Here is a 26130-nt window from a genome sequence, read left to right on the forward strand (position 1 = left end):
TTTTCTCACTGCATTAAAGAAGAAAGAAGATCCATGTTTGTGTTTCTGATCTGAGTAAGCAGCATTCCCGGTTCCTGCTCCTATTATACCAAGTGCTCTCTCCTTCTTTTTTGGGTGGTGGGATGGGGATATCATATATGCAGATTACAGCTCATACAACTGTAAGAAGTGTTACATTGTACAGTGCTTCCTTCCAATAAATCAGCTGCAATTAAATGCCCAATGGAGAAGATAACAAGTGCCCAAATTATTTAGAAAGACTGTTAAAGAACAGATTATTGAGGACAAAATATTACCATGGGCACCCATGCAAGTGTAGCTGCAGGCACACAGTCATCCTGGTGACTGCGCCCTTTACTGACAATCCACAATGCTGCTGAGCTGACAAACCAGCTTCAGTGAAATTTGCAGTGACTTAGTAGAAAATCAGAGGTGTGCTGCTATAGCAGTAAACTCCTCTTTAAAATTGTTTCAAGGTGAACGCCAACTTCAGTCTTCTGAGAAGCAGCGGAGAATTCACAGCTTATAACAAATGTCAATATTCAGATTGCATGCCACCCTGTGCTTGATGAACATGCCAATGCAGGCATTTCATCCCAGACATTGCCATGCTTTCCACACAGGTCTGTCACTGCTAGTTCAGGTCTGAGCAAGCCACTATTTTCTCCTGCTGTAGTACTTTGGAAATCTCAAATACATCTCAGGATGCAATGGGGCACTGATTATCTGAAACAACATGGATGAGCAGTCAACAGGATAGCAAACAAAATATGTGGCTCAGAGGCAGTGAGTAGCGCTCATCAGATGGGTTTTTACTTTCATGGCTTCCTGTGTCTGCCCAAAAATGGGGTCTGCATAATCTTTTGGGTTGGTTTGTATTTATAATCTTGCTTCCTTGAGCCTTTGGAATCCAAGCTTTGAATCTTTAAAGGCTTCCAAGACATTTGTAAGGGAGGTGAGGGCAGGACTGAGGGATGTGAGACCGGCATTTAACCTGACAGGATAGCCCTGTTTTGGAGGCTGGGCAGAGTGTTGGATCCTCCAGTTCAACGCAGACATCGTGGAGCCCAGGGCGGCTCAGCAGAGAATGAAAGCAGCCGCAGTCAAGGGAAGCTGCTAAACGCAAGAAAATGTTAGAGACAAGCAGTTCGGGGGATTTTTTATTTCAGGAAACAGGCAAGAGGGTAGCAATAACACGGGATTGTTATTCTCAGATTGTAAAGCATTTCCTCTGGAACTGGAAGCCGGCAGATCAGAACCTAGCGAAGGAAAGACCTTTACTTTGCCACCGTGTGCAATCAACGCACTCGGCGCTCGATTGTTCAGGCCTCTCCCGGCCCGCTCGTTCGTCGGCGCGGAGCTCGATTAAGGAGGCCCTTCCTGCGGCGGGGAAACCGTGCGCCGGGGCGGCGCGCAGGCAGGGGCTGGGCCGCAGTTGCAGCGAGGCGGCGGCAGTGGGATGCTGCGCTGGCTGATCGGGGGCGGCCGGGAGCCGCAGGGCCTGGCGGAGGTACGGCGGGGCCGAGTAAGGCCGCTGGTAGGGGGGCGTCTCCCTTCAGCCCCCCGGGAGGGAGCAGTGGGGTGAGGTGGGGCTGCCGCGCCGCGCCGGGTGGCTGTGAGCCGGTCCTGCGCGTTCTGTGCGTGCTGCGGGGTGGCGCTGTGAGCCCCGCGCCGGAGGTAAGGCGCCCGGAGGTAAGGAGCACTACGGGCCGTGACGGTGTTGACACGGCCGGTGTGTGGGTTGGTTCTGTGTCGTGCTGGGTGTGAGGGAGGCACTGCCGTCTTTGCCCCGTCCCGAGGAATGCTGAACCGAGCCTGCGTTTAACAGGAATTAGCAACGCTGCTGCGGGGATTTTCACTCTTAATGCCAGACAGACACGAGGAAGTCATTCTTCAGCGGCTGTGCGTGAGCAAGCCGTGACTGCGTCTTGTTTTGTTTCTAATGTCAGTGTTTACCACGGCGGCAGTGCCACTGACCTGCGTCATCGGCCCAAACCTCGGCTATCCTGTGGTTTTATTCAGCAGATTTGTGTGCGGGGCAGGAGTTGGTAACAGCAATGCTAAAATGGGCTAGGCAGCTCCCCTGCTGTTTGCTCCTCTCTGGAGTTTAAACTTGAGCTACATTCAAGGCTCACCATATTTTAACAAGGCATAACTGTAGCGGAGTTCTCCCATTCTGCCTTTCTTGAGTTTCATAAGCATGATCCATGGGACTTTTCTCCACTGATATCACTATGTTGCATTCTATGTGCTGAATGATGGAATTTTCCCTCAGTGGAAAACTGACAAATAAGTACTCATAAAGATGATTTTTGGAAGCTTATTTTCCCCTTTGCACTATGTTGTGCTACAGACAATGTGAAGATGATCTTCATAACAATTAATTGCCTTTGTACTTGAACAGCGTAGATGAGGGAGTCCATTACAGCCAGTAGGCTTTGGGCTGGTTGCGTTTGGTTTGTTGCTGTGGCTTCAATCGGTCTCAGAGAGGCAGAAGGACTAGAGTCTAAGAGAATAGTGAAAACCTTTGGCAAAGGTTTTTAATTTTACGTTCAGGAAATACGAATTTCTTGTTAGCCTTTCCATTCTTTCAGTTTCACAGTATATGATTTAGACTCGAGGTCCTGAATTTCTTATGTTGATGGCCGCGGTGTGTGCCTGATAGTCCATACAAACTGTTCTATTGTGCTCCAGAGTACAGGGTAACTACAGAAGAATCTCTGTATGCTTTTGTATCCAGTTTTGGTGGATTGCTTTTGAACATCCCGCCTTTAAGCGCTTCTAATCACAGGGATTATCAAAAAGTTGTGAAGCTGTGTTGAATGTTATTATTGCAGTGATGGTTGCAGACCCTGCATAAAAACCTGGAAGTTGGGAATGGATTCCGCTGGGGTCAGCATCTAATCTTCTCTTGTAAAAACTTGGTGTTGCTACAGGAGACTTCAGTTAACAATTAGTTTACATCAAGCAGACTTCTTCAAAGAAAGAATGCAAGTATAATCTAACAGTTGAGAAGATACATCTCAACATCTGAACATCTGAAGCAAGAATGGCTTGCAGTATGGCACAACTGGAGGAAAAACTTGTTCTCTACATCACACTGCAGCACTGTATCTTTCAGTATTCATGGCAATCTTAGGTGAAGCGGAAGGAAGAAAAAAAAAATTAGGCAGGTTCAAAGGAAGTGTCACTGTGTTATACTGAAGAAGAAGCAAAGACAGAATATAGAATTAGGATGTTAGTGTTGTAAGTCCTGGCTTTTTCAGAGCAGTGGTGCAATTGTTTTGTGAATACATGTTTCTGTTATTAAATAAAAGAGCTGGACTCTTTTGACTACAGTACTGCTCATGTCATCAGCTGAATGCTACTGAGATATTTTAGTATTTTAAAAATGCTAGATTTTTATTTTTTTTAGAAAAGGAATATTTTTATTTGCTTTTCATGGCCGAACTGTTAGTTTTCATATTTTTCTACTTTTCTTTATAACTCTGAGGACTATACTTCCATTGTTTTAAATGGGAACTGCTATTCTCACATAATTGCATAAAATGAGGAACAGTTGCTTCATGAAATGCATCAGATACCACAGAACCAAGATGAAACTGCAAGAACTAGCATTTTGACAACCTCTTCATTTTAAATATAACACAGATTTCCTTCCCTTTTTATTAATTTTGTTGTTCTTAACTTGTGAAGTACCAACATAGAAATAATGGAAAATAATTGGTTGTTCCTGCAGGAAAATATTGATGTTTCTGAGGATGTTTGTCTCATGTAGGTTTATCTCTCATTTATGCTACAGTGTTCAGTAATTACAGTTTTACAGTAGTTTCTGTGATATCTTTAAAGAACAGACGGTCGTAGTGGTAATAAAGTTAGGAAGTGGAAGAATTTTGTCAATGAATTACTGCTTAGTAATTTATATGTCCTTGGCATTTTTAAAAGTTATGTCTAATAGCAAATTGTTCATAATGCTAAAGAGTGTAAGCACGAAGAGATTGCCTTCTATTGAGCAAACTGATGATTGACGTTAGCAGAATTATCCTATTCAACTCAGCAGTGCTTATACAGTGTTTTGTTGACCCTGCTGGATGATCAGCTTGCTCCAAATGATTTATAGTGCTTTTAATTAATAGTCTTGTTGATGTAATTGTAGATGCTGTTCTATGAAGTGATTAATCGTCCTCCATGCTTTTTTTAAGCTGTTGGCTTTGGTATTTCGTGAATAGAGTTGCAGTGGATGAGACATGTAGATATAGATACATCATTGAAGGTGTTGTCTTTTATATAAAACTTCAAAATTGAATGGTAGGTGAAATACACAGGAGATGCAGAAACCTCTCAGGAGGGTATGTAATTTAATGGAAAACTAAATGTATGGTATGTGTAGCTGGCTCCATGTGGTAGCTGGTGACTAATCTGGCTTTTTGTCTCAGTAGATCAGTGAACAAAGTACAAAATGTTTTTCAAACAGAACATGCTCTATTTTGATTTAAAATACTCTAAAAGGATATTATTTACTTGAAGTGATAAGAAATAAGCCTTTCTGGCGATCTTAATTAAAGTAAAATTATTATTTTAGAAAATTAATTTAACTTTAAATGTAACTGTACATTTGCACATGAGGCTATAAATACATTGTTAAATGTTACAAAAACCTGATGAAAGTAACAGCACAAAATAAATTTGTTTTTTTTTAAATGAATTTTAGAAATCGTCTGTACAGACCATTGGTGAAGAACAAGTACAAAATCCTTACACTGAGCTCCTTGTGTTGAAAGGTCATCAAGATATAGTACGTTTTCTTGTACAAATAGATGATTACAGGTAAGAAATTGCATCTTAAATTGTTCTATAATGCTCTCTGGAATGCTTCAGATAATAGCTTTAAAAATATAGAAATGTTCTCAGTTCTCTGTTTTTGCTGGGGAAGGGTAAGGAAAAGACTATTTTTAAAAAGTCATGGGGTGAACACTTTTGTTTCATTATGTTTTTCCGTTGTTTGTCTTTTTATGAAAAAAGAATGGTGAAGTAGTTATTTTCATTTCTCAAGTTCATTTATTTGAAGGAAACACCTTTAGCTAATTGAGCCCATAGTTTTGTGGGCTGAACTTTCCCTTCTGTATATGCATACACATACCTTCTCCTGAGACATTACAGAATAGTGCTTCCTTTTTTTTCCTGTGTGGTCTGATGTGTTCTGTGTTCTTGATTTGAGTTTATTTGTTGTATTTCAGTTCCACAAATTAATGTACATCTCTTACAGATCCCCTCAATGTAGTAATTGAACAGTGTATTCTCACTGAATATTGCTATTCCTGGGTCAAAAGCAATGCATTTGTTGTCCTTTGTTCTGAAATTCCAGTGCTTAATTCACTTGACCTGCGACTGACGCAACTGAAATTCTCAAATCTTGAAGTGTTCAGTAGTTTAATTCTGTGCATAATGACTACTAAAATTTGAAAAGGGGCTAATCACTATGTTATATTTTTACTCCAAATTCCTGTTTTCAATTTGCTGTACTTACTTGAAACCTTACAGTTCCGTTATCTCTCTCATGCAATTTTAACTTTGTGCATTTTTTTTCATGTATTTCCTGGTATCTTTGTTCTGTTCTTATTTTTTTTTTAACTAGTTAAATTCCAAGGAAGGTGTCATCTAAAAAAAAAAAAAAAAAATCTGATTATGAAGCAAAGATGAAGTCACTAATTTTACCTTTGCTTCTTTGGAAGTGTGTCTAGGAGAATGAAATACGGTCCATTTTTCTTAGTATAAAATTAACCTTGCATGCTCTCTCTTTTAACCTAATCATTAAACAGACAAATTAAATAACTGCCTTAGAATAAAGTTATGAAACTTTTAGTCAATAGTAACCAGAATGACTCTTATCTGTCTTGAGGAATTAAATAGAAAACCCTCAGAACTAGTTACATTACTTAATAGGTGGGAGTCTATTTTCTGAGGAGTATTTATTGTCGTTTATGGATTATGCGCAGAGGAATATTTGGTGTACCGTTCAGTACAATACACAAACAGAAACCAAGCTCTTACCTATGCTTTATCTTTACAGTGTTAAACAGGCATTTTGTGGAGGAATATTGTAATTAATGGTATATTAATAATATACTTGCAAGGTATGTCTTTTCCCCTTAGTTCATTTTTTTCCCAATTAGTTCATTTTATGTTCTGTGGGGAAGTATTGGTGATAGGTGGACAGTTTGACTGGATGATCTTGGAGATCTGCTCCAAGCTTGGAGGTCCTCTGACGCCAAGATACATACATACATACATACATACATACATACATACATACATATATATATACATACATATATTTTTTTAATATATATATATATATATGTGTACATATATATATATATGTACATATATGTATATTTCACTCTGTGGAAGATTTTTAGCTTGTCAATTTTCGTTCTTAATTTACAACTGTTTAGCAGAAAATTTCATTCATTTCCATGGCATTTTTTCATTACACTAATTAACCAGAAGCAAAATTCGTTTAAAACTGGAAGATTGTGATTTGTTTTTCCTCAGTCCTTTCCCTTCCTTTTCAGAGAAGTTATAAAAATAAATTTTCTTCAAGTTACATTTTTCTTAAGACATACACTGAATAAAATACCAGACTGTTCTTAGATTTCAGGCACTTTCTGAGATAAAGAAATCTTTTATCATTTGGGCATCATTTTATGGTAGTAGGTAAATTACTGGAGTTAAACTAATGGTAACCAGCATAAAGCTGTAGCCTGGTTGGCTACATGGAAGATAGATTGTGAAATAGCATCTGGATAAGGAGTAAGTTACATAGGTGGTTAATATTCTGAGAGTTTGGGGAGTTTGATAGTCGCCTCGCTGAACAGTAATTCAAGGGTTTTATTTATGAAGAATATTGTAGTTTCTGGGTTGTTAAACAGCTGATAATATTTTTCACTTGATTCTTTTCAGTAAAATTAGTATTGTTACTCAGCTTCTGAAATGTTTTTATTTAGTTTCTGCTGCTATTCCATTGTGTGCTTTTTGTCAACTGTTGTAAGCCAAGTTTCACGCTTCAGATCTTTAGATAATATCATCTTATTGAGAATTTTGCAGAAGGATTTTCTTGTTTTCTCAGTGGCTCAGCTAAAACCAGTGAGTGGAAAATTTTCTCAGATTGGTTTTTGAAGATACTAAATAAATCCTGTATAAATGTAACAGAAAGCTGTTGTTTTTTTGTTTTTTTTTTTCCTTTTATCTTGTATTTTTTTGATCATGAAGTGAGGGTCATATTGATTGGGAGACTGTTAAAGAAGGCTAAGACTCAGCAAGTGTCTTCCAAAAAATGACTGAGATAAAATTGCATGTTATACTCTAGCATTTGACACATTAAACTAAACAGAGTTCATAACACATTTTAAGAATAGATTTTTTTTGTTGCTCATTTGACCATTCCTTACTCCTTCAGGAAGCAGACAGGGTTACAAAGGATGGTGATCATGACTGGAAAAGAATCAGGTCACCTACGAAACTCCACCTGGGTGAACAGGATGTACTCGTAAAGTCAGCTACCCTACAGTGTACCTCTGCTTAAACAGAAATCCAGGTTAGATGTTGAAGAGGAAACAGAAGAGCGCTGCATTTAACTTCCATGCTGATAAATCGTGCTCAAAACTTCCTTCAAACACCAGTTTCTTTCTCAGAATTCTGTAAAGCAGCACACAGTTCCAACGTTAGTTGAAAAGCGGCTGGAATTTAAAGGGATCATGCTGAGATGTGAGAGTCTGATTAAGTTCCTGACCTTGTGGCGAAACAATGCGTAATTCAGCTAAAAGTGCACTAAAGATGACATATTACTGTTATTAAAGGCACGCATGGAAGATGTTTTTTCACTATATTCTTTTCAAAGAAGAGGTGTGATTCAATGTAATATAACAAAAGATAGGAAAAAAAAAAAAGCATATTTAGCACATATTTCTTACTGTAACAGGGAAAAAAAAAATGAGGACATTTGAAAATAATTGGGGCTGAGGGAGTACAGCTTTCTGCCAGAAGCCTTACTTTGTTAGCAGGTTTCACAGGCAGTGTAACTACAAAGTAAGAGTCCAAAAGAAAGACTTCTGTGTAGTTAATGAAAACATTCGTATCTGGCAACAGAAAAAAAAATCAGAAGTGATATAAATTTTCTTCACTACTTTCTTGCACATAAGTAGACATTTTAGTTCATTGAACATAGAATGGATTGAATTGGAAGAGATCTTAAGGCCATCAAGTTCCAATGCTCTACCATGGGCAGGGCTGCTGCCCCCAAGCTCAAGCTGTCCAGGGCCTCATCCAACCTGACCTTAAGTGCCTCCAGGGATGGGGCACCACAGCTTCTCTGGGCACCCTGTTCCTGTGCCTCACCACACTGTGAATTTCTTCCACATATCTAATCTAAATCTCAATTTAAAACCATTCCCCCTTGTCGTATCACTATCTTTCCATGTAAAAAGCTTGCGTCCTTCCTGTTCAGGTGCTCCTTTTAAATACTAGAAAACCATGGTGAGGTCTCCTTGGAGTCTTCTCCAAGCTAAACAAGCCCAGTTCCCTCAACGTTTTGTAATAAGTGGTGTTCAGTCATTTTCATCGCTCTCCTCTGGAACTGCCCCAACAGCTCCACATCCCTCCTCTACTTGGGCCCCAGGTTTGTACACGGTACTGCAGATGGGGGCCTTCACGAGGGCAAAGTAGAAAGGGGCAATTGCTTCTCTCTCCCTGCTGGTGCCTTAAATACAGACCTTAGGGAGGCTTTTTAAGCTACCTCCAAGTATCGGTAAATACTGAGCTCCTCTACTCCTGTGCTGAACTCAGATGAGTGGTTTCTAATTTGTTTGATGTCATGCAGTCAATTGGCTCTGACTGATAATATTTGGCTTTAGGCTGTGAGGTTATTCAGTATATAAAATCTTTCATTAAATTTTCAAACAACAAGAGAATTGGTTCTGCAATGTGGGCTTCTGTTTATAATAGTATTTATTGGAATTCTCTGGCTTTGTTCTTTGTTGGCAAACCCCTATTTAAATGTACTGACTTCAGGACTTCAATTTGAAAACTAATTGAGATTTATGGATATTTATTTATTCCTTAGATCAAAATCAAGAGTCTAATATTTCAAATATTTTTTATGTATAATTTTACTTCTGTTCCATTATATTATGATATATTCAAGGTTTCACTTTGTATTTCTTACCAGGTTTGCATCTGCAGGAGATGATGGAATCATTTTTCTGTGGAATGCTCAGGTTTGCTCTTTTTTAGTGTGTGTGGGGGTAGATGATTTGTTTCAGAGGAAGTAAGCATTACTGAGAGCTATTTGGAATGTCTGCTAGCATAAAAGAATCCTGCATTGGTTTGTATCAGAAATACTATTTGAGAATGTAGAAGTGGAGTTCATCAAATAACTGTTTTAAAAGAAGAACTGGGAAAGTAAAAGTTGTGTTGTGGACATAAGAAAAAAATAATTTTTAAAAGTTAAAGTGTTTTGTGGTGGCATAATGGTTTTTCACATATTGGGAAATTATGTGTTGATGTGAAAAGCAGAAGTGAATATGAACTTGCAACTAATTCTTCTTTTAATATATGCTCAGTGCTTGCTGAAAGCACTAAGGTGCTAACTGTGGACTCTGTGATTATATGGCAAGATCCCAGGATATAACTCTTTCAGAATTAGTAGCCCTGTTTGCAGTAACTGCATTAAAACTGATGAGTCTAAATGGAGAGCTAATGCAAAACTTTATTGGAAGAACACCAATCACTGATAGTTAAATTCTTCACTCAGTGCCAAAGCAAGGCCTTGCTTGCTGTGATAAAAATTTCATTGTAATTTTTGAAACTCTTCTAAAATAAAGTAACTCTTATGGAAATTGTGCTCTGTAAATGTGAAAACCACTGTATTTGTTATGTAATACTCTTCATGTAGGTACTTAATATGTTATTTAACTTAACTTTAACAAAGTAAGATCTTGGGAAGTGTTGAAGGTCTAGTGAAGTGAAACCATAAATGATTTTGGAAATTGACATTTTAGACTCTTAGAAATTTTTGTTTTCGAAAGTACTTTGGTACCTGTGTCATGTATCACTACAGGTTTAATCCAAGTTTTACCCTTAATTTTCCCTGTTCTTATTTTTCAGACTGGAGAGAAACTTTTTGAACTTCATGGTCACACACACAAGATTACAGCTATAGCACCATTTTTTTCATCAGATGCTTCTGAAGAAAACAGTCATTTGATTTTAACAGCATCAGCTGATAGAACAGTTATTGTATCCTTGGATCTGGAGAGGTTTTGAACTTCTTTTTTTTGTTTGTTTTTATTGGAAGCATTTACAGAGGCTATGTGTTGTTTGAATTTATTGGCTGGTAAAGCAGTATGTATAGTTGGATCAAACTAGGATTTTTTTCTAGTCATTGCTCACAGTTAGATGTAATCCCTACTAGGCAAATGAATCTTAATGATAGGCAATTATTAGCATGTCATTTTGGCCTTTTGAAAAGACAGTCTGAAGCTGTAAGACTGAGTTTCTGCGTATCTATATCCCAGACTCTCCTTTAGTTAAAAACCCAGCAGTTATAATAAATATATAAAATCAATTTCCTTAATGAATTAAGTCAGGTTTGGGACTGCACTACTGGCAGACAGGTGCAAAAAGTGTCATGTTTCCATTCGACTGTAAAGGTAAGCTGAGGAAACCCTAAGTCTGCCTGTCTTTTTGTGCACAGTAATCTTTTCCGTGTGGGTCTTCCTATGGGCAAGTGTATTTAAATGAACAACAGTGTAATTTTAGAAGATGTAACCCTTTAAGAGTGACTGCTTGAGAGCTGTTCTTAAGAAGTTCTTAATTTCTTTCTGGAACTTTGAATTCCTCAATTTTGTTTTTGAAAGGCTATAGATTAAGGGTGATTTTGTACCTCTGTTTTGTTATTGCATTGGAAAAGGCAATCAGGAATCAAACTATTCTTGAATGTTAATTGAAAATATCATTAGAGATCAGATCTTGCATTGTTGATAGAAAAAAATGTAACATACAGTATGTAATTAATTCTGTATTTCTCAAGAAACTGACATTTAGTACTGTATTTCATAGTACTTGCAGGTTCATCTAGCTAAGCTCACAGTCACGTTAGTGAAAAATTCCCTGCAGAACTTTTGCAGGGGGCATATATCTGATTTTTATTCTGCAGTGTTTGACAGTCCTTCAAAGACTGGATGTATGGTTGTCTGGAGGGAGTGATCTATGTGTTTGGAACCGAAAATTAGATCTCTTGTGTAAGACCAGTCATCTTACTGATGCAGGTAAAAATGTAAATGACTCATTATAGCCGTTAAAGTGCAAGTAAAATGGATCTGTATAATGATGCAAAACCAACTTGGCAAATTCTCTTTAATTTTAATGATAACATTATGTATTAGAGCCACTTTTTAAAAATGTCAAACGTAATCATTTCAAAATTAAGACTGCTTTTAGTCTCCTGTGCTACGTGAATTTTAGAGTATGTCAAACCTTAGTAAGTGTAATACTTTACAGTTACTCTAAATATTTTGCAATAAAAGTGTTCCAGTTAACTTGAAATCTTAGAGGGCTGTACCCTCTATTGCTGACTTGCATGCATTTGCTGTAATTGGGGCCAGATCCTTTCACTTCCTCTGTGAAGGAGCTGGAGTTTTATTATTTCTATTTAAAACTTAATGGTATTAGAAGTAGAGTAGTGAAATTTCTTTTCATTATTAAGAATCAGTGCTTTTTTTTTTTTTTTGTAGAAGGTTGAGATCAGATTATATTTACTGTATTTCTATCAAAACCTCGAATTCATGCTTTTCTGTTAATAACCTTATATTATCTAGCTGTGCAAAGAAAATAGTTACACATTATTGCTATGCTTTACAAAGATAGCTACGAAGCTGTTAATTTTCCTTATTTTTGTCATATAAGTAATAGCCGTAAGTAAAACCCTTCTGAATCTTTGAGAATACCAGTATTTCTTTAGGTTTGATGCAAAGTATCCTACCAAATATTAGTTCTCATTGGTGTTTGTAGTTGGTAGCATAGAGTGCTATGTAAACTTTTGTATGTAGCGTTGACCAATGGAATGTGCTGCGTTGGCTCTCCTGATCCCTTGCTTCCTTTTTGGGAGAAGAAAGAGACTGTTTTATTCTTCAGGGAATTTTCCCGTATTAATGTGACAACACAGGTTTTGGGATGTGTATGTGGAACAAAAGCAGGATAACAGTAAGCTGGACATCTTCTCTTGTGCAGAGTTATGCTTCAGCTAGCTCTGCATAATATTGTAATCTCATGTATAGTGTGGCCATATCAGTATCTAATAACTTCAACAACTCATATTTAAAGTCTCATAATTACCACAGTATCCTTTGTGTTGTCCAGCATTAGGGCATATACATCTTATCACTACTTAAAATAAAAAGATTTGTAGGAACTTTAGCTCCTATGTCAAGTGCAGTGCTAAGAATTCTGCTGGTTTCTGAACCGAACTCTTCTCCCATCTGAAGTAATCTGTTCACTTCTGTTGCGTTTTTACTTTGGCTTCATGCAGTATGATTTTGTTTTGCTAGTAATTTGTATGTGGACAAAAAATTATGAAAAGCATTATTGCAAAGGATTTATCAGCTAACTATGTTTACTTTTGGTCAATAAATACTGTTTTCTCCCTTATTTCCTTTATTTTTCAAAGGTATTAGTGCTTTGGTTGAATTGCCTAAAAACTGTGTTGCGGCTGCTGTTGGCAAAGAGCTAAGTGAGTATTCTGGATTTCTGTTAGGTCTTAGTATCCTCTGTCATTGCTTATCAGAGATACCTGTACTCAGAACGCTGCTGGAGTTGTATAGGAAAAGTGAAAGGTACTAAGATGTAATTGGCAACCTTCCTATGTTTTTCTTTATTTGATAATAAAGCAGATAGTACTTGTCTCCTTCAGGAGTTTCATTGAGAAATGGTCAATGCATTCTTTTAGTATTATTAATGCCACCTGTCCAGATCTGATTGTGGATATCTGCATTTGTCCTTCTGGTCTGGAACTTGTTTTCGTACCTGTTCAGTGCCTAGGAACTCTGTTTCCTAAGATACAGAGTGCAGTATTGCCAATAAAACAATATCCAAAGCTGCAAGGAGATGATATGGTCATTTTTGATACTCGCTTAGAGATAAGCTTTTCTATGTATGCAAACTGTAAATCATCTGCTAGCTGTTTGTGGGGAGCCTTTTGGAAGTGTTTTATGAAACTGTTGAAATGCCAAAATGTAGAAAAAGTTTCAGGAGATAAAGTGTAGCAACGAGTCCACAAAACAACAGATTTTGCCTGATATTATTAAATACTTGGATGAGAAAAAAAAATCTAATAGTGTGATCAAAGAGTTGGGAGCAAACTAGAAATAGTCTTCTTTTGTTTAGACTTTGGTATACAGCATAAACTTCCGTCTGAAGTTCCCTCGGTTCTGACATGCCTTTGAGATAGCAAAAAAGAAATTCCAAGACTGATTAAAAGGAAGTCTTAATTCCTGGAGACTTTGATTGCGATATTACAGAGTATTTCATCCTTTTGTTTAATAAGTCTTTGAGACAGCGATTGTTTTTACCTTACTTGTCAATACAGATGTTTCTTTCCACTTCTGCTTTGTACAACTTCTGATGTTGATCATTTCTCTAAATATCAAAGTTACTAAGTAGAAATCTTGATCCCTACAGCTACTGTAATAGGAGACCTTAATAATAACACTGTAATAAATTATTCACATTTTTGTGTTATGAGGAAAGCAGTTAAAGAGATGATCATAAATAGTACTGCGCATCTTGCACTGTCTCACTTTTAATGTGCTTAAATTTGTGTCTGTCTGAATATGATCTGTTTTATTTGAGCATATCTATATTTTATTCTGACAAATGATAAAGCTTATTTAGTCAGTTTCTCTCATTATCTTGGAAGTCATTTTTAGGTTGATTGCTTCCAGTGATAAGTCTGAAGGTTGGAATATCCTTGAAGTAAAACGCCTTGTCGATCATCAAGATAACATCTTGTCATTGGTCAGTGTCAATGGTAAGTAGGGGTTTTGATGGAATATTTCAACTGCATGCTTCTTGTTGGGACCAAACTTGTAACTGGAGTGAAGCTTCACATCTAGTAAGTGATCCTTTCTGTGGTAGCTGTGAAGGCAGTGAAATGTGAAATCAAACCAAGTAGGTTTGTGATGTAGAAAAGGCTCAGAGGGTACAGATGTAGGCCTGCACTTAGATGCATTATTTAGAGGCTCTGGAAGATGATGCAGTCTCTGTTGCTTATTTTGTCTGGACCAAGGGATTGCCTGAAATTCTGCCTAGGTAAAGACTGTAGTTACCCTTCTGTTTTGTTATCTTATCTGTCTCTTTGAGTTACCTCTGAGCCCAGGAGAAGTTATTCTCATTGTGACAGAGGGTATATTTGTACTCTAGCTAATATGTGCCAGCCAGATTGGCACAAAGGCCCTACTGAACAGAGATGGAGTGAATAAAATTTGGGTTCTCTGGTGGTTGTTTCTGGCTTACTGATGTACCTACTTATCAAAGGAATAAGAGGCTTTTTCATGTAAGCAACATATGAACTTCAAATACTTGTACATACTATCAGTGATGGTCTCTGCCTTTGTCATACTATGCTTTGCAGCAAGTGAATGCCCTCTTTGCTAGTTCTGATTTTACAGGAGAGAGCTCATCTCCTTTCAATTGCCTCAGCTGTTCTAAGTAATCAAATAAAAAATTTTCTCAAAGGGGAGAGGATTTTGTTCAGTCAGTTAGTGACTGCATTCTGCATATAGCTTTATGCTAACATAATCTTTTTTGTTGTGTAGGACTGTAGCCTCGTCTGAAATGGATGGGTTTGTTTGTTTGTTTTAAAGTAATATGATCTCAATGTGATTTTTTATTTTTTTTTCCCCTCTAGACTTGACTTTTGCAACAGGTTCTCATGTGGGTGAGTTAATAGTTTGGGATGCACTTGATTGGACAAAGCAGGCATCTGAGTGCAACTTCTGGGACTCTTCTGTCCAACCAGATGCACGGACAGAAATAAAACTATCCCAAAGTCCAAATGAAACTTCAGTTCAACACTTAGCATCTGATGACGAGGTAAGGATTCTTAAGCTGTGCAAACTACTGAAAGGGGCAAATGTTCTGTGTTTTCAGTTTCGTTGCTGTTTTAAGCAATTTGATAGACTTCTTTAAAATGGGCACAATTTTCATGTGCAGATTTTGGTCATTGTGCTTACTGCAGATTGTAGGGTGTTGGCTGTATGGGAGCTAACATTATGGACTGTTTCAACAACTATTTTTTGACTGAAAAATCAGCTGTTTGCAGTACCACTAGAAAAAAAAAACCCACAACATTCTGATGGTGTACATCTTTTTTGTTATGGTTCTGGAATGACATTTTTCAAAACAGTGCATCTCTTGTACATTTACTCTGGAGATGACCTACGAGAGCTCAGTCGTTATTGAGGAGATGGTAAAAATCCTCAGATTGCTGTTCACTTTTGAGAAATGTCACTGCCTATTAGTGACAAAGGAAAAAGTATTTCATTGTTGGAGTATAGTGGGATTCTGTTCTGGAGCATGAAGGTGTATTGCAAGGGAATGATTAAGAAAAAGATTTCTGGAAATGACTTGAAGGTGTAAGCTATAACAGAAGGAAAATTGGGAAAGCCTGAATGCAGCCTGAGGGCAAAGTCATCATTCGGGGTCTTGCATGATTATGGAAAGAGCATTCTCAAAAATATTGCAAATAGAAACATTGAGTGGGAATGGAAGGAGAGAGATGTACCTGTGTTTAAACATAGGGTTTCATGTCGTTCTGTTGTCAGTGCTGAGGAATAAAAAGCCAGTCTTCTTCAGGAGGAGTTCTGTGACTTGGCTTCAAAGCATTCTGACTCCTTGCTCAAAGAATGCACAAAATGGAGCTTATAGGAGAAAAGGAATTTTGGGAAGTTCAGAAGCAGTTTAAAGTGTTGAATGGGGTGGAATCTAAGTCTGCTGAGAACTTTCTTCCGTTCATGGAACTGAACTAAACACAGATTGCTGCAGAATTTTGAACTGTATTTCTATTGTGAGGTTTGAATGGTAGCACTAGAATCGCCTTTTCTTCCTACATCCTGAAAGAGAAGGTTGTAGGGGAGATCTGTCTTTGTCTTGTAAAGTTCCTACCAAAAAAAGTGGAGAAGAAATGTATTAGAAATGTATTAGAAATGTATTCCTCTGATCAATTACTTTGTTACCTGCTATCTAAAAGCAGTACACAGTTCTTCATTACTATTATTTTTTTTTTTAATTACATATTTTTTACAGTGACAGATTCTCTGTTAGGAGCTTTGTTGGCAGACTAGGTAGTTGGTTAGCTGAAGAAGAGCTTGTCTAATTTGATGCCGCGTTTGCATGCATAGCACCATTCAGAATCCAGTGGGATGGTAAAGGTTTGGCAATACTAAAGAAGTGTGCTAAGGAGTGCACCTCCTGTCCTGGTGTCTGCTTCTCCTGCCTGTTAACATCAGTGTACCGTTCATGCTTCCTCGTCTTATTTATTTTCTTATTTTCTTGGGGTTTTTAATGACCACAATTTTACCAGGGCTGGTGTAAAAGAAGGTTTTCTGTGAAGAGCGCGTTTAGTAGAGCATACATGGAAGCTAAAAAAAAAGTCAAGAGTGTGTCTCAAAATGGAAAAAACTAATGGAAAGACTTTTCAGAATTTCAGTGGTGATAGAGCTCTCATTGTAGGTGTACATAATAAAACAAAGCAAAAAAACTCCCTGAACCCAAACTAAGATCCAGTTCCAATGACATGCAAGGTATTTCTGGCTTCTTAGAACCGTGGTGGTTGTCAGATGGAATCCCTGCGTTGTACTGAAGGAGAACATTGCATATAAAATGCTTACTGGTCTTCACAGTATTGTGTAATATATGGGAGTGGAGCCTGTATCCTTGGGTAAGACTGTTTTGTGCAGATTCATTACATTAAAAACAAAACAAAAACGATAAATGCAGAATTCTCAGATTTCTCCTGAAATTCTCAGAATTCTGGATTCTCACTACTCCTTGAGAAAAATAGGGTTTGCTAAAACACAGAGCTATACTTTTAGTGTAAGTATATAAACGTTTAATTGTAGAAATGTTTTAATTTGTTGGTATTCCTGGTTTCTCTTTAGACTGTAGGACAGAGGATGAAAGTACTGAAATTAAATAACCCCTTATAGTAGAGTATCTCTCATTTCTTCCAAAAGATCCATCTTTTTTTCTGAAACTTGCTGTTTCCATGTGCTTAGGATAAAGCAGTTAACGTGAGTACAGAAACTAGCCGTGTAATGCTGACTAGATGATATCATAAGGCCTGCTGGAAATCCATAACACACAGGGTGATATTTCACTGTCTGTTTCTATAAGTTGTTCCATTGAATTTTCTTTCCAGTATGTGTATGCTGCAGTTGGGAAAGGCATATACGTATATAATCTTCAAATGAAGCGTGTGATTGCCTGCCAGAGAACTGCTCACGACTCTTCTGTACTGCACATTGAGATGCTTCCAAACAGGTACAAGTCATGGTACATTTTGTCCTGCAGTAAAGAAGCTCAAAACTTGGCAGAGTGGCTAGATACAGTCTACAAAGCTACATCTAATTTCTAGGACAGGGACTTAATCTTTAGCTTGATCTGCTTTTACTGGGTAGAACTTGTTGATTTTATTTTCGAAATTCAATGTGAAATAACTAATCCAGTGTGCTTGATGGACAGATTCAAAATAAAATATCTTGGCTATTTTCAAAGTCAGTATTCATAAACACTTCTGTCTACATTGGGAAATACAGCTTAATGGTGTTTTACTTATATAAAGCAAAGACCTATGGCAGATCTTAGATATTTAATGAAAATTATTTACCAGAACTAACAAAATATTTTAGCAAAAAAATAACAACTTCCAGCCTTCTTTCATTAAAGTGGAATTTCTGGCTAGAACTTATTTTGGACTGCCAAGTTAAAAAAAAAAATTAACAAAAATTACATATATGACAAGTTTTTAATGTTATCTAGGAGTTGCGTTTTTTAAATCCATTTATTTTTAAGTTTGATGGAGCAAAATTCTGTCAGAAGCTAAAAATGGGGGTCTTGATTTTGAAAATTCACATTTTTCTAAGCACATCCTTTATGTGTAGTGAAAAAGGCTATTTTTCCTTATGTTCTGTTTCAATAAATAATATGGTTTTGGTTAATGAAAGAAAGCTTGCTGAAGTCATCTTGTGTGTTTGCAGAGTGTAGACGTGTTTTAGTGTGATTTTTTTTTTTTTTTAAGTTTGAAAACATACATATTCCATTTATGTTTCAAGTCCATTATAGTTTGTCCTGCTACAGATACAGCTTATTTGTATCCATGCTTGTACTGCCTATCAACTGTTTTGACAGGCAGCTGATATCCTGTTCAGAAGATGGCAGTGTACGCATTTGGGAGCTCCGAGAAAAGCAGCAGCTGCCAAATGAACCAGTTCCAACAGGTTTGCTTGGGGTGTGGGTGAAAACAGCATTTAGAAAATCAGAGAACTCTATTCAGGTGTACAAAAGCTTGAAGGCTTTTTAAGACGAGACAATGTCATGTATTCAATCACTGGGACAGATGTGGGAGGGGAACCAGAGAAGACATTGGGCATCCCAGCCACCTAAAATCTGATTTGAGAATTTAGAAGGTCCTACTGGAGCAGTTCTGTGCCATAAAGCTTATTTCAGTTTTGACTTGTATTAGCTGGTCTAACAAAAATTACTGTCTCTCCTGTCAAACTTTCATTCACATCTCCTTGTACTGGGTACTCTACCTGCCAAAAGTAAGTTGCAAGACTTTGTAAAAAAGGTTAAAGACTAACTTGGAAATGAACAGCTGGCACAAAAAAAAGATTTCTACATCTCTTCCTTGAACTTCGGACTCACTTTGAGATTGTCCCAACTTCAAGTGCATACAGCCCCAGGGTCTTGTTGCTTGACTGATAGAACTGTTATAAAGATGTTTTTCTAATATTTTTTTCTAATTGCAAATCTTTTTGCCTTCTGGGTTGGCTTTCAGGAATGTCCTGCTTCAGTATTGCTGATGACAGCTGGTCTGTGCAGTTCAGCTGCTTATTGTGATGTGTTTTCATGTTTGAAATATTTAACTTTGATAACCGGACCTAGGTTTCAGAGAAACCATATGCCATAGTGGGATGGCTAGCCTGCTGTTGCTGTGCTATTTTCATTCTGAGGAATCCCTTAAGTAGTTGTTCATTTCCCCTGTCATCTGCCTTGTACCAAGGCCTTGGCCTAGCACACTTCTTTGTGTCTGCTGATAGGCCTGAAGGATGGGTTAGGAATGAAGACGGAACTTCACTGTGTACAGAACTCAAACTTTCTCATTCTGTAAATGTCATTACACAGTTCTTCAGGTATGTATTTTCTTGTATCTAAGTGGAATGCGTGGAGGATTATTGTTGAACATTTTGGGTGATGATTTTAAGACTAAATGAGAAGTGAGTAAGTGGTATTAAAGCAGGCAATTCAGCACCAAAAACTTGCTTGCTACTTGTGTGCAGTGCTCTAAGGTGCAGTGGAGGACACACATGGACGAGATCAGCACTTCATTTTTCTCTTGTGAGCACAAATGACAGCTGGGCAGTTTAGCAGAACAGAGCATCACTGTCCTGTATCTGCCTTTGCCATTCAGTTAGTTCATTTAAGCATCTTCTGGATTTTCTGCTGAATACATGTATTTTCTTATCCAAGTGAGTAATGCAAAATTTGCCACATTATAACAAGATTCAAAATATGTGTTTGCCATAAAAATGAGTAATTCTGATTCAGAAATGCTGTGCAGTACAATGCTTCAGTTACTTTGCCATGCAGACTGTCCTACTTCTAGATTACAGGCAACTCTCAAAGCTTTCTTTTTAGCTAATGGAAATAAAAATTGCTTTTTGTTTGTTTGTTTTCCAAAAGAAAACTTTTTTTTTTTTTTTTTTTTTTTCCCTACAGGGTTCTTCAACATGTGGGGATTTGGAAGGGCAAACAAGCAGGCAAACCAAGCTAAGAAGGTGCAGGAGAATACACCTATGCATTTTTTGGAGCTGGTTGGTGATCTGATTGGTCATTCATCAGCTGTACAGGTAGGCCAGTTTTAGTAGGATGAAAAAAAAGAATTTCATTTACTTATGTAATTTTATGTTAACTTATGTAATACTTATGTTCTTTAAAAAGCTGTAACTTTTGACTCTGTAGGTCAGGAGGCTGGGAATGTCTTCATCATACTATGAAGCTGTATGGGAGTCTTGGGCTTTAGGTCCTTCTAAATTCATCAGAGTTTTAGCAACTAATAAATAGACACATTGATTGTGTGGAATATGTAGAACAGTATGAAAATGATAATATTAGTAATCCAAAGTTCATCAGAGCTTGAACAGTGACAGATGCATGAAATCTGTGACTGTACAAAAATGCTATGGAAAATATGGTAGGATATTGGGTTCTTTTGGAGACTGCAAACAGTACAACTGGGAACTGGATGCTTATTCAAAATTTCATCTTAAGTTTACAGTCTGTACAAGTTGAGTGTACAAGTTGATGTTGAGTGTGGATGAAATGTGATGGTCAAAGATGCGTGCTTGGCTTGTGTATTTTACTGGAATCACAGAGCTAATAACTGGCTGTTCCTGGGGAAAATAGGCTGTACACAATCTTGGTTCTTTCTCCAGACAAATCTCTTCAGTATCTTGAGAGGGCAGAGCACTGCAAGCATGCCATGATGTCTCTGTGTGGCCTTGTTCCACTGAATGCTGTGTTGAAATGTTAGCTGATGAAAGGCAGCCTTGTGATCATTGAAGTCAGGGATCACTACTTACTGGCTCCACTGCTCTTGTGGAATTTCTCCACTACTTCTATATTTCTCGTATATTACAGTTCTCACTGGCCTGTTGCCCTCTGTGTGTGACCAGGTGCATGCCAATGTCTCTGAAGAGGTATTTATTCTTGATTCCTCCAGGCCTGGTGGGAGTAGCTTGTGTTGTAGTGTGGTACTGTGTAGTCAAATGAACGATACAGTGGCTTCTATTTCTGAGCAGAAACTGTATGACAGAGATCATGCAACTCATGCCCCTTCTACTGCTGACTTAGAAAAGGTTTTATTCAAGTTGCTGCACCTTAGCTTCTCTATCTGTAAAGCTTTACTTCCTTCTTCACATGGCAATCTTTCAGGGCAAAGTGTTATTTAAGGGTTGTATTCATACAGACATTTTATGACATCTCAAACATACAGAAAATATGTTGTAACTTTGAATACCTAATGTTTGAACAGAACCTTTTCAGGCACATGTACTTTTCCAGTCCAGGGTTACACTGAACATTTAAGCCAGCTGATAATATCATGTGAGTGTCATAATAATCGTAATGGTTTCATTGCAGATGTTCCTGTACTTCAGTGAACTGGGACTGGTTACATGCTCTGCTGACCATCTCATTATTTTGTGGAAGGATGGTGAACGCGAATCTAGACTCCGCAGTTTAACGTTATTTCAGAAACTGGCACAAAATGGTGATCTGCAACCAAAATTTTAAATTGCTTGAATACAGGCTAAATATGCATAACTGGATATACATTAAATGTGAATGTGAAGGAAAGTCTGCAGTCTTACTGTGGGTTAACCTACACTGGAGTTGATATAACACCACTATGATGTCTACCATGAAGTGTGATTGATTCAAGTTAGTCATTGCATAGTGTACTCATTGAATTCATTTGTCTGTCATGGAGGTGCAGTCCTTACTGGGGATTTTCAGGATGTAAAATATTTTCATAAGTCTCAACATAAGGGAGAGCAGAGAACAATAACATTTTAGGCTGTATTTTTCCCTGCTTTTGTGAGTCGAATTTGGAACCCCAAATGGCATTAAAAAACAAAAAGAGAATGGAGAAATTGTTGAGTAATGTTTCACTTTATATTCAGGAAGGTGAAGTCAGCTTTAAATCTTGAACTGCATGTTTTTTTCTTGAGATGGCTATCCTATGGGAGGGAAAGAGATTGGATTACAGATGGTTATAGCATGTTTTTGGGTATGTGTTACTACACATGTGAGGATGAAAGCATGTTAGCCTCATCTGCTCATGAGTCTCTAATGCACTGTTTCAGATAGCGTTCCTCAGCGAGTGTTGCACTCCGTACAACTGACGTACAAAGTGGGAGAGGAAGTTCCTCTTTGGCTCTTTTTCCCCATTGTGCTCAGGCAGCCCAAGGGCCAACTGCACCCTGGAGTGCACCAGGCCCAGTGAGCGAGGCGAGGGGTTGTGCCACTCTGATCTCCTTCAGGTTGTACCAACCTGATCTCCTTCTATGATCTAGTGACCCATCTGGTGGATGAAGGAAAGGCTGTTGATGTGGTCTACCTAGACTTCAGCAAAGCCTTTGACACTGTCTCCCACAGCATTCTCCTGCAGAAGCTGGCAGCCCGAGGCTTGGATGGGTACACTCTTGGCTGGGTAAGGAGCTGGCTGGAGGGCCGGGCACAGAGAGTGGTGGTGAATGGAGTCAAATCCAGCTGGCGACCCAGTGGTGTTCCCCAGGGGTCGGTGCTGGGGCCTGTCCTCTTCAATATCTTTATTGATGACCTGGATGAGGGCATCGAGTGCACCCTCAGTAAATTCGCAGATGACACCAAATTGGCTGGAAGTGTGGATCTGCCTGGGGGTAGCGAGGCCCTACAGAGGGATCTGGACAGGCTGGAGAGCTGGGCTGAAGCCAATGGGATGAGTTTCAACAAGGCCAAATGCTGGGTCCTGCACTTTGGCCACAACAACCCCAGGTGACGCTACAGGCTTGGGGCGGTGTGGCTGGAGGACTGCGTAGAGGAAATGGACCTGGGGGTATTGATTGATGCTCGGCTGAACATGAGCCGACAGTGTGCCCAGGTGGCCAAGAAGGCCAATGGCATCCTGGCTTGCATCAGAAACAGTGTTGCAAGCAGGAGCAGAGAGGTGATTGTTCCCCTATATTCAGCACTGGTGAGGCCGCACCTCGTGTACTGTGTCCAGTTTTGGGCCCCTCACTGCAAGAAAGATATTGAGGCCCTGGAACGTGTTCAAAGGAGGGCAACAAAGCTGGTGAGGGGTCTGGAACACAGGCCATATGAGGAGAGGCTGAAGGAGCTGGGAATGTTCAGCCTGGAGAAGAGGAGGCTCAGGGGAGACCTCATTGCTCTCTATAACTTCCTGAAGGGAGGTTGTAGTGAGCTGGGGGTCGGCCTCTTCTCTCGTGTCATTAGTGATAGGACCAGGGGGAATGGCTTCAAGCTACGGCAGGGGAGATTCAGGCTGGACATCAGGAAGTATTACTTTTCAGAAAGGGTGGTCAGGCACTGGAATGGATGCCCAGGGAGGTGGTGGAATCACCGACCCTGGGGGTGTTCAAGGAAAGGCTGGATGTTGTGTTGAGGGACATGGTTTAGTGGGAGCTATTGGGAATAGGTGAACGGTTGGACTGGATGATCTTTTAGGTCTTTTCCAACCTTGGTGATTCTATGATTCTATGATTCTGCTCTGTGCTCTGCGGCCTCACCTCCTGCACTGGATGCCATTGTAATGACACAAGGAGAGTGTCCAAAGGAGGGCTGCAAAGCTGGTGAAAAGTTTGGAGGGCAACGGGCGTTTCATTGTTTTTATGATTCCTTTTAAATTTCTTTTTCCAGATCTCAGTAAAGCAGAATTCTGTATGTTCTTGTGAAAGTAAATGTCTTTGTCAGAAATAGCCTTAATATCGATACAGAGAAAAGAGGCAATTTAAGTATGTATGTACTGATAACAGTATGAAGCAACAGACTTAGTCACTGGGGAGGTAGGAGTCTGACAAAAGTGGTACATAAAGATCAATTCATGCTTATTTCTTCTACTCTTACAGAGGAGTAATACTCCACATGAATTACTTTTTTACTTTGGGTAAAAAAAATACACAGGATGTGGCAACAAATATTTCACATTGATGCTTTAACTCGGGTACTGAGACTGAACTTTATTTCTTACGTCCCTTCTACCATTGACATTCCTCTTTGTGTAACAGAGCTATGACAATACTGAACTGAAATGTTTTACATGGTTATGGTCTTACAGTTACGCAGTATGATCTTACAGCATTTAATAAATTAAGAGGACAAAGTTTTGGAAGTTTAAATTCTTTTCTCTAATGCATGCTGCAGTGAGCATTCAGTCATTGGAATAGTTAAGATACAACCACTGAGAGCACTAGTTCTAGATAAAGGAATGGTAAAAGCAGTTTACTGTATAAAAAAGAGGTTCAACTCATCTGAATAAAAATCCATTGAAAAAATGTTGCATATATATTCATTATTTCTTACTATATATCTTTCACCAGAAACACCATTCTTCAAATATACACAGTGCAGCATTTTAACACATAGCAACCAAAAGTATGATTCTATTACAATTCTAACAAAAATATACCTTATATACATTTTTTTTCTGCACATACATTTTATGAATGTTTCATTTTGTTTTCCAAACTTGGTACAAAACATACAAAAAAGGTTGGCACATTACATAAGCTACCTGCAGTAAACAATCACGGTCACTTTTCTTCCACAGCTATCGAAGCTCCTTATATTTCTTTCTTAGTTCAGTTGTAGATACAGTGTAAGGGTGTGGAAAAGAGTCTGCCTGGAGACCCTTCATTTCAACTCAAGTCACTGATTTGATGCTTTTGCCCGCAGTGCAAAGTGTTTAAAAATCAGCAGTTCTGCCATTTTTAACTGAATAATCTGAGAACAGTCTAAAATCTGAACTCATGTTTATGGTCTGCATGTGGTTAAAATGAGATGTACAAAAATACACATTTGTGCTTAGGAAGCTTTAGCATAAATTTCATATTTAAAACCAATGAAAAACTATGTCTGCTTTCTGACTTATTTACAGCTTTTGGAATGTTATGGTTTTGTTTTTTTTTTTTTTTTACATGACCAAACAAAGCAGCATTTTGTTAGGAAGGAAGAAGCAGTACAAACTGTAATGCTGTTATAAATTATAACCTGGAAACTTTTTTTTTAGAGGTGAAGGTTCATCTGATAAGTATGTGGCATAATATATGGCTTGTCATAAAGCTTAGATCAGTTTAATAAAATTGATGACCATGTACAACCATCACATTATAAAAAGAGATGTCAATCAACTGCCACAACGGTTTATATGTAAAACTTGATAAAGTATCACATGTTAACATCTAAGATGGCAAAGAAAAATGTGGATGGCACCAATTACACAGAACTTGCTTATTTTCCTCCGCTGTATAACCAATTTACGGGAATTTCACTTCTTATATAGAAAAGGAAGGGCAGGTTTACATTGTCTGTAATGAAAGTTTTGCTTTTAACGGTGCTGGGTTTGTTTTTAGTGTGCCCAGTTTCTTGAGGTTTACTTGTTCTACTGTGCATGCTCTCTCTACAGCTGTGGTTGAAAGAGCTAAAGAACATTGGCAGAATTGGAGCAAATTTATGCTAGGTAACTGAGAAGTGTTTATGGTTGTTTTTCAACTTACTATTTTCCTGGTGACTAGATTACCTGTTTCTGAGAAACAGCTGTGTGAAGCGTTAGCGGATACAGTTGCATTTGATTCAAGATTCAACATGTTTGTTACTAGAAATTAGTTTTGGAAGTACCTTATCTGCCATAAAATGATATTTCCAAAGTGCACTTGTTTATGGCCTTTTTGAAAATATTTTTGTGTGGAATTCAGAGAAGCTTAAAAATGGTAGATAAAATACTTTGTTCTTCACAAACAGTCTAGTTTCACTTGAAAGGAAACACTATCCCCGTTGTATCCAAGTTAGTAAGCAATTCACAGTGGAACTGGTAGACTGGGAGGTCTGTTTTTCTTGTTTTAGTGTCAGTTGTTGTTTTCTGATGGAAGCCTGAGACTCTTGCATTTTAACTCATCCAGCATTTTCCAGTGTTTGTAGTTATTGGCCAAGTGTTGCATCAAAACAGGCAGGTGTGCAAATGCTGAAACAGAGGAACAATTTTGCTATGTGTACAAAAAGTACAGCAGAACAGCCCAGCCT

At 38.2% G+C, this 26130-nt stretch overlaps 2 protein-coding genes across 13 annotated transcripts in view; one reads left to right on the forward strand and one right to left on the reverse strand.

The window, feature by feature from the left end:
- The first annotated feature begins 1379 nt into the window (after positions 1-1379).
- On the forward strand, positions 1380-25026 carry WDR41 (WD repeat domain 41). Of its 2 annotated transcripts, none has more exons than XM_048931780.1 (13): positions 1380-1510; positions 4712-4827; positions 9227-9275; positions 10165-10296; positions 10647-10709; positions 11216-11327; positions 12725-12787; positions 13973-14083; positions 14963-15147; positions 17474-17595; positions 18463-18551; positions 20053-20183; positions 21475-25026. In XM_048931780.1, exons 1-13 carry the CDS (start codon positions 1460-1462, stop codon positions 21625-21627), a joined length of 1377 nt encoding a protein of 458 aa, XP_048787737.1. In that variant the 5' UTR covers positions 1380-1459; the 3' UTR covers positions 21628-25026. The 2 variants fall into 2 exon arrangements, with proteins under 2 accessions (XP_048787737.1, XP_048787738.1); XM_048931781.1 differs by lacking the exon at positions 21475-25026 and adding an exon at positions 20974-21460.
- Positions 25006-26130, reverse strand: part of PDE8B (phosphodiesterase 8B) — a 76593-nt gene continuing 75468 nt past the window's right edge. For all 11 annotated transcript variants that reach the window (XM_048931759.1, XM_048931760.1, XM_048931763.1 and 8 more), the window contains one exon: positions 25006-26071. In XM_048931759.1, the coding sequence (XP_048787716.1) occupies positions 25956-26071 (116 nt within the window). In that variant the 3' untranslated portion in view covers positions 25006-25955. The remainder of the gene's footprint in view (positions 26072-26130) is intronic.

This window comes from Lagopus muta, chromosome Z (assembly GCF_023343835.1).
Source record: "Lagopus muta isolate bLagMut1 chromosome Z, bLagMut1 primary, whole genome shotgun sequence".
Lineage (NCBI taxonomy): Eukaryota > Metazoa > Chordata > Aves > Galliformes > Phasianidae > Lagopus > Lagopus muta.